At 33.0% G+C, this 9,296-nt stretch overlaps 1 protein-coding gene across 1 annotated transcript; it reads left to right on the forward strand.

Moving 5' to 3' along the window:
* Nucleotides 1-2,034: 2,034 nt before the first annotated feature.
* LOC108450732 (ABC transporter G family member 25-like) lies at nucleotides 2,035-7,331 on the forward strand. The gene is made up of 3 exons (XM_017748482.2): nucleotides 2,035-2,494; nucleotides 2,644-3,493; nucleotides 6,092-7,331. Exons 1-3 carry the CDS (start codon nucleotides 2,357-2,359, stop codon nucleotides 7,108-7,110), a joined length of 2,007 nt encoding a protein of 668 aa, XP_017603971.1. The 5' UTR covers nucleotides 2,035-2,356; the 3' UTR covers nucleotides 7,111-7,331.
* Nucleotides 7,332-9,296: the final 1,965 nt, after the last annotated feature.

The raw sequence follows: 9,296 nt of genomic DNA on the forward strand, positions 1-9,296 counted from the left end.
ATTTTCGTAAATCAAGTATGTAAATATTCATAATATTTGTGATGTTGGTATAATAAAATATTCAAGTTTAGTCCATCAATTTTGCCTATCAATTGCTTAGTTTAAGGTACAGGGACTAAATTGAAAAAGTTTTATCGCTATGAGTTTTTAATTGGCTAAAGACTTAATGACTTAAATTTCACTTAACCAAAGATCCAAAATGACAATTAAACCATTTTATATTATATGTTAGTGGATTTTGGTGGCTTAAACATTAAACATTTGGTTAGTAAGCTAATTAGTGATTAATTGAAAATTAATTAAAATTTAATTATATTATAAAAAGCCAAATTCAGTGGAAAGAAAGAGAGAACTCTCTTCTTCTCCAACCTTTAAACCGTCCACCATAAAATAAATATGAATTTTTAAGGGTTTTCAACTTTCGACAACCATTTGGTAAGCTTAATTAAGTCTTTTTTTTGTATTTTTTTTTCTATGTTTTTGAGGTCGTGGGAGCTTGATTTAGCTAGCCCATGTACCAATTTGTAAAACTATTAAAGTTTTTGAAAGTTTTCATTGTTGATTTCTTGAAGAAATTAATGTCAAATTGATATATTTTAAGCTTATATGTGAAAAAGGACTAAATTGTAATGTTTAAATTATTATTTTTGTACATAAGGACTAAATTGTAATGTTTAAATTATTAATTTTGAAATTGATGTGAAAATTTTGTAATGATAGACCGTATAGGGACTATAATGAATGTAATTGAGGTCACTTTTCAAACTGAAGCTCAAAATTGAAAGTTATGACTATTTCGGTTTTAGAGACTAAATTGAATAAAATGTAAAACTTTACGAGTACTGAAAAATAATGTTTCGTAGGTTCATCCATATCAAGATACAATGTGTAAATGTTTGATATTGATGGGTTGAATGAAATACTTGAATAGATCAAAAATTGGATAAGGTCGGAGATAATTAGGGAAAAATCAAAATTATCAATTAATCATTGAAGATCTAACTTATTTGTTATTTTAACCAGGTAAATTCATATGGTATTTAATTATATAGATTGTGGTGCATTTAGTTTGTAATTATATGTGATTGGTTGTGAATTGATTTAAAAGTAACCCTAAGTCTATTTATAAGATATTATGCATTTGCATTGAGAATTTATTTGAGCTTTTTTTTTTTCAATAAGTGAAAATTTATCAAAATTCGTATTTTGTGGCATTTTCAATTCTTAATACCGATTATCTAGATTTTAATAACAAGTTGAATAAGGGTTTAATAGAGAAAAATTTCCAAGTATCTACCTAAGGTCAAGATGGAAAGCCATTTTTCCCCCAAATCTTACCTACCTAAATATCAACACTCAAATCCACATCACACATCAAGCCATATAACCCCTCACTAATAAATTGTAAAAAGAAAAAAAAATATTTCCAGATACCTAAAACTCAGCTAAACTCATAAATTACTCTCAACATATTTATGTGAACCGTCACAATCTTGATCATCAAAGCTTATAACAACAAACATATGTATCATTAAACTTGCATTGTACTATATCTCATTATAATATTGACTTGTATTGAAAATAAACTAAATAATATAAATCCAACTCAAAGAAACTTGATTTGAACATTTAAACGTTAACCTCAGATTAACATTATGTATAACTCGAACTCTTAAGATCAAGTGTATGCCAAAACCTATTAACTTGATTTTTTAGTGCTTGTGCTCTTTGCTCTTTAATGAAATAATATATATATACACACATCATAATTAGACTTGTTTAGAGAAGAACAATTTATCCCAAACGATAAAGAAATTAAAAATTTATTTAAATGTAGAAAAATATTAATTTTGACGTAATAAAATAAATTAATGGAACCTGGACTGAGAAAAAAGAAAGAGGAATGAGCTGCGGCCGAACCTACCGTCAACACTTGTAAATATTAATTGCTTCCACTAACTTAGGTTCATTAAATGAACTTTTTTCAGTTTTGACAATACATGCAGCAATTCCTCCGCTATGCTTAGTTTACTTACGAAAGAGAGAGAAGGGAACGCCGTTTAATAGCGCACTTCCCATGAACCAACCATGCCAAGCTGCCATCTGTGTTGTTCTTCTTCCACGTAGCACTTATTTTTTTGGCTTTGGACAATTTCCATTGCGTGGCACCCACTCCCCTTACCTTTTTTAATCTTTTTTACCTACATAAATACCCCCCTCCCCCATTTTCCTTCCTCTCTCAAATTCTTCCCTCATTTCTCTCCTTAACTCCTTTTGTTGTGCCTCTTCTTTCTCTTGCTCACTAGTTTTTCTTTACCTTTCTCGAGAAAAAAGTTGAAAGGAAAGCAGGAAAATAATGCCGGGTTTTGGTGGTTTGGAGACTCCTAGTCCTACTTCCACTGGGGATGGTCCATGTCATTCAAAAGATACTTCTCGAGATTTGCGTGATCACCTCCCTTCATTAATGGCTTCTTGTTATCCTATCACTCTCAAGGTAAATAAAAAGAAATCTCGAGTGAGTTCATTGTGTTGAACTACCCGAGTCAACCAATCATTGACTCGTTTTCGTTTCTTACCATTCATTTTGACCTTCTTATTTGACCTTTTCTAATAATATTCTTATCTATGTTTTTCTTCATGCAGTTCATCGACGTGAGCTATAAGGTGAAGGTACAGGGAACCAACAGTCAAGGTCGCAGTATTAAACGCATGCTTAGCCATGGATCAACACCCTCTGATCAAGGAACAACGAGTAGGGCCCAAGAGAGGACGATATTGAACAATATCACCGGCATGGTTTCACCAGGAGAAATGTTGGCTATCCTTGGTCCTTCAGGCAGCGGCAAATCTACTCTCCTCAATGCCTTAGCTGGTCGGCTACAACACGGCCATGGTCATTTCACCGGAACCTTGCTTGCCAACAACAAAAAACCCACTAAACAAATGGCAAAACGCACTGGATTCGTCACCCAAGACGACGTGCTTTACCCTCACTTAACAGTTCGTGAAACCTTGGTGTTTTGCTCCCTTTTAAGGTTACCAAACACACTGTCGACCAAGGAGAAGATTTCAGTGGCTGAGACGGTTTTATGCGAGTTGGGGTTATCGAAATGTGAAAACACAATCATTGGGAACAGTTTTATACGTGGTATTTCGGGTGGAGAACGGAAAAGAGTAAGTATAGCTCATGAAATGCTTATAAACCCTAGCCTGCTGCTTCTTGATGAACCGACGTCGGGTTTGGACTCCACAGCGGCACACCGGTTGGTTTCGATTTTGGGTTCGTTGGCTCAAAAGGGGAAGACCATAGTCACATCCATGCACCAACCATCTAGCCGAGTTTATCAGATGTTTGACTCAGTGTTGGTTTTGAGTGAAGGAAGGAGCTTGTATTTCGGCAAGGGAAGTGAAGCTATGAGTTATTTCGAGTCCATTGGATTCTCACCGTCTTTCCCTATGAACCCTGCCGATTTTCTCCTTGATCTCGCTAACGGTACGTCAGCTTCAACTTCTTTTTTCTGTTGTTTGCTTTCTTTTCATTAGTTATAGCTGAGTTAACTCGAATAGTTACGAACGAGCTCAATTCCCTTCTACTTTCGTTTTCTTGCTGCTGTTTACTTCCTGTAGACTTAAATTCTTTTCTTCAATTTTCACTAAGTATAGAAAGAGGGAAAAACCATAGGGGGGAACACAACACTTTCCATCATTAAGACTAAGATTATATCTCATATAAATTCCCCCTAGGAGAAAGATTTCAAAAATAAAAATATGGGCAAATGAGTGGTGGGTCAGTGTATTAAATAAAGGTTGTGAAACCGTATAATAAGGTGGATAGAAATGGATAGTGCGGTATTCCTTTTTCCTGTCTTTTCCAATGGCCCCTCCATCCATCCAAAGAAATCTACCTTTTTTATTGATGAAGATTTTGCATAGCCAATGCACCGTGGTTGTTAGCTTTAAAGCTTAGCTCATGCGATGATTATATACCCACGAATTTGATCATTTATTCATCAGCTAATCTTTAGGGTGGCCATTGTCTGCCTTCATTGAACGAGTGATCTTGCCACTTATATGTCTCTCAGAAGAAGGCACACTACTATTGGATTTGACAAAATTTTACAACATAATAAAATCTGGGTTATTTTTTTGTACCACACAGCAGTGAGTGCAAGAATGGTCTAATTGTCTACATTCCTTTTTGGAATTAGTTCAGTAGGGTTCCTCCATTGGGGAGTAGGTGGCATGGTGTCACTACAATATAAGTGATTTATGACTTGGATTTAATGATCTCGTTCTCTATTTCTAAGGTCCAAACTTCAAAGGAAATTAATCTTAGATCAATTTAGTAATATTTGTTTCTTCAATATTTTTAATCATAGGTCAAAATCTAATGCCATTTTTAATTGTTTAAAAAATGGTTTAGACCTTAATACCTACACATGGATAGCTCTCCATAATATGTTATTATTATTCATTGTAGCATGTATTATATACATGAGAAATGTTATTAGTATTTAATTGCACGAGCTGAAAAGATATTTAAGGCACAAAAGTACAATTGATGAATTACTTTTTTATTTTATATAATTTGATAAAAGTAATGATTCATCATCTTGTTCACTAATAACTTAGAGATTTATATATTATGAAAGACTGATGGTGAGCGTCACTGATCCATATAGTCTACAAAAGTTACGTTATGTAGCCAATTGTGGATGAAGTGGCGTTGGACATGTTTCCATCTTTGGAGTCTCTTTTGGTGCAGCAAATAGTAATAGAGTTTATGGTATGAACTCTTGGACAATATGATCTTAAGGAAAAGATTTTAGTATTCATTTTTTATAACGGGAAAAAGAAAAGGTTATATGACCAATGACGCCATTGATAGCGTTAGAAAACATCTTATTTTGTATATAAAGCTAAAGGTGCTTTCTAGCCAATAATTCTAACTATAGCTTATCAAATAATTGCTGTATTCGGTCCCGTAGGCTGTCCCTATTCTACCTTTACACTTGTCGAAACTTGACCTTCATTCTTAGTATAAAGATTGAAACATAATTTCTACCTTTTTTTTTCCATCTTTTAAGACCCCAACTATTCTCTAACTAAGGTGTTGGGATATGTTTGAAGACCAACACGTAAGTCGTTTTCTTTGCATCTTCCTAACACCCAATGTCATAAAAGTGGAGATTAAATTTGTCAATATATATATACATACATATATATAAGCAAGTGGTGGCCCAACCATAGTGGCAGGGGCAGCACCAAACCCGAGTGGAGACCCACCTTACCCACCAACACTGGTCAGCTTTTAATCTTCATTTTTAGCTTTTCTGAGCCTTACTCAATTTCTTTGCTACCATATATGCTATTATCCATTAAATTATTTCATACTGGGTGCTACTTTTCCTACTATTTCTTTTACTAATATTTAGTATAAATTGTCAAACAATAAATTTTAATTTCAATGGTGCTGTCCTTGTTTTGCTGAATTTTACTGTTGATGATATTTCTTTAAACAATATTTTCTTTTTAAAACTTTTTTTCTGTAAAGGAAATCTAACCTCCACTCGACCAACTTTATCGAAATTCTTAATTGTACAACGTTTTGATACGTGTATAACTGGAACAATATTCTAAATGCTTTGATTCAACTCATGTTCATCCATATTCATACACGTTACATTAAGTATATGCTTAGAGTCCCTGTTCTTCACACTACTGACTGATTTTATTTAATATTCTAAAGTTTTGGACAGATATTTGTCATCCACACTTGGGGCTAGGATGCTTTACTATTTCAAATAATACATGAAGCTTTATTTTAATCACTTTTAAGAATATATGCAAATTTTTAGAGAATCATATTCATTACAACACTCTTGTTTCTAATGCCAGATTGTTTATTTTTAGCGAAATAGTGGTGTTGAATATAAGTATACTTTTTTTAAAAGGTCTGTAATAAACAGAGGATCATACCCCCAACTCATGTTTGAATATGAATACTCAAGAAAAATAAATAATAAAGAAGATCATGACTGAAATGAATTATTTGTCGATTAGATCCTAAATTTCCTTGTATATGTTTCAGGTGTGTGTAAAGTTGATGGAGTAAGCGAAAGAGAGAGGCCAAATGTAAAGCAAACCCTCATTGCTTCTTACAACACCCTGTTGGCTCCAAAAGTTAGAGCTGCTTGCATGGAGATCACCCCTGTTTCGGAAAAAGACTCGTATTTCATCAGCACCCGTTGTTCCGAACAAGGCAGGAACAGCAACAGAGTCAATCTCTCGACATGGTTCTATCAATTCAGCATTCTGCTTCGAAGAAGCCTTAAAGAAAGAAAGCAAGAATCATTCAACACCCTCCGAGTCTTCCAAGTAATTACCGCTGCAATACTGGCCGGTTTAATGTGGTGGCATTCAGATTATAGAGACATCCAAGACCGTCTCGGCCTCCTCTTCTTTATTTCCATCTTTTGGGGTGTCTTGCCATCGTTTAATGCAGTTTTCGCGTTTCCTCAAGAGCGTGCTATCTTCATGAAAGAGCGTGCTTCGGGTATGTACACTCTGTCTTCCTATTTCATGGCACGGATAATCGGAGACCTTCCCATGGAGCTGATTCTCCCCACAGTTTTCCTCCTTGTGACATATTGGATGGCTGGATTGAAACCCGATTTGGTGGCATTCCTATTGACATTGTTGGTACTTCTCGGCTATGTGCTCGTCTCGCAAGGGCTTGGCCTCGCATTAGGCGCATTGATCATGGATGCCAAACAGGCTTCTACAATAGTTACAGTCACAATGCTAGCATTTGTTCTAACAGGAGGGTACTACGTGCATAAGGTCCCATCATGCATGGCATGGATAAAGTATGCTTCTACAACATATTATAGCTACAAGCTGTTCGTCAACGTCCAATACGGCGATGGCAAGAAAGTGTCATCATTGTTGGGTTGCTCGCACAGTGGAAGTAGTACGGTTAGCTGCAAGTTCATCGATCAAGACATTGCGGGGCAAATTAGGCCTGAACTGAGCGTCGGAATCTTGATTCTAATGTTCATAGGATATAGGTTGATGGCTTACCTTGCATTGCGGCGCATCAAAGGCTGAGCCTTTGAGTTATAGGTTACAGATTCTTGTTATTTGTATAAGGCCCTTATAATTGTAAATTTTTTTCAAAATGGCCTGAAAAAGAAAGATTTGTTTCAGGTTGGTCTAAAAATTTATGTTGACTGGTGAATTTGGATCACGCTAACTGCACGAAGAATCATAAGAAACTACAAAGAAACAGTTGTCATTACTGAATTTGTAGTTTTTTGTTGAAGTACAAAGATTTGGTCATTTTTATTGCGCAAAGTTGTAGAGTTTTTCTTAAGTAACTTTGATACATCTGTATACTCTCTATGTCAGGTTTTGTTTTGTTTTTCTTATATCCTGACTCATGACGCATTATAAATGGGCAAAATGGAAAAAAAAAAATTCAGAAAAGAAAAAGTCATGGTCTTAATCCCTAAAGCCCAAAATCCACCATTTTGTTAAGTTTATTTGGTGAAACCCATTTGATAGATAGGGTTGCAGATTTCATATTTTTTAATTTTATTTTTGGTGAAAAATAACATTACAAACTAATTATATTCTGAAAAAAAAAAGAAGCTCTTTTGACTTATCAGAATCACCGTAGGAGGAAGATAAAAAATCTGTAAATCTTCCTTTTTAACCTAAGCTAATTCAGCTAAGAAGTCTACAACTTGATTTTGTTCTCTAATTATGTAATGAAAGATTCACTGTTCTTCTTGTAATAAAATATTCTGAATTCGTCTAATCAAAGTTGAATTTGAAGTGGTAGAGGTGCTTCCTTAGATGACTTTAACAACCTTCAAGTTGTTAGATTGGACCATAATTTTATCTTGCGTTGACTTAGCGCTAAGCCCCTCCAAAATGTCCCAAAGTTCGGCATTGAAAATCAAACACTTTCCAATATATCGGTTGTATCCAGCGATCCAACCTCCATTTTCATCACAAAGTATTCCTTCAGAAGCTATATTTTGAGATTCCAATTGCACTACACCGTTAGTATTGAGAAAAAACCACTTTCCAATTAATTGTTGTTTATACTTAATTTTCAAAATTAGTCAATTGTAGTTGGAAATATCTTCAATTACATCAACATCAAACACAACATTTTCTCATTTGTTTTGGACAACAATATCTCTACTCTTCTCCTAAGGGCCATTGCTTCAACAAATATTTTATCCCCTAAGACCAGCAAGTAACTTACCATCAGAATTTTTCATACTATTCTTAAAATTTTCTATCTAATTTTTAAATAAGAAGATAAATATATTTCATTGTGTTTGAACTAACGTCTTCATACATTGACAATAATATCAATACTAATTAAACTAAGATTTAATCAATAAAGTTTAGATATTTTAAATAAGGATCCAAAATGGTTGCTTAAATTACTTATGCATGTATATATATCATCTAGAATTTGATTCTTACAATAAAATACATTTGAAGAAGTCAAATAATTATTTGGTTAAATGCAAAAGATGAGTATTGAGTAAAATATACCAATAAGCAAATTAATTAATTAACGCTATTGCAAATTACAAATTTAATTACAAGTATCTTATGGGGTTAATCTATATTAATATATAAAGGAAGGCCCACCTTTCTTGCTTCACATCATTTCATGTGGTGAATTTTAGATTATATAAGGATAGTTAATTTTCGGATTTATTTTTATATTTTATTTTGAAATAATTTGGTATCTTAATTTTTATAATGTTACTAGTTAATCTAAATATTTAATTTCAATTAAAATATTGACATGCATGTGAATTTTTAAAATTTTTAACACTATTAAAATTCTCTATTAAATTTAAATCTATTTTGTTATATGTATATTAAGTGAATATTTTTCTTTTAATTTCAAATTATCACACTAAAAATTTTAACAAATGAATTTTAACAATGTTAACAAAAAAATAGAGAAATTAAATTACTGATAATAAAAATATGAAAATTAAACTCTAAATATATAAACGTAAAGCATGGGTGAGAATTGTACTAATACCCAAATATAAAAGGAAGCCCTTTTTTTTAGCATTCATGCCTTTTATTTCATTTTCTTTTACATTATGTTAAGAATGGTTAAATTCAATTCTGGTCCCTCTACTTTTAGGTTATATTTTTTCCTTTTGCATTTAGCAAAATGGTTAAATTTTAGTTTTGGCCCTCTAATATATATAAAATTAATATTTAATCACTTTTATTTTTAATATAAATTA

The sequence above is a fragment of the Gossypium arboreum genome, chromosome 5, assembly GCF_025698485.1.
Source record: "Gossypium arboreum isolate Shixiya-1 chromosome 5, ASM2569848v2, whole genome shotgun sequence".
Classification (NCBI taxonomy): Eukaryota; Viridiplantae; Streptophyta; class Magnoliopsida; order Malvales; family Malvaceae; genus Gossypium; species Gossypium arboreum.

What these genes read in the sequence shown, in the direction of transcription:
- LOC108450732 (XM_017748482.2), top strand. Translation starts at nt 2,357, where the DNA reads ATGCCGGGTTTTGGTGGTTTGGAGACTCCTAGTCCTACTTCCACTGGG. An exon ending in GTTATCCTATCACTCTCAAG is followed by an intron (nt 2,495 to 2,643) that starts GTAAATAAAAAG and finishes TTCTTCATGCAG; the next exon opens with TTCATCGACGTGAGCTATAA. An exon ending in TCTCCTTGATCTCGCTAACG is followed by an intron (nt 3,494 to 6,091) that starts GTACGTCAGCTT and finishes TATATGTTTCAG; the next exon opens with GTGTGTGTAAAGTTGATGGA.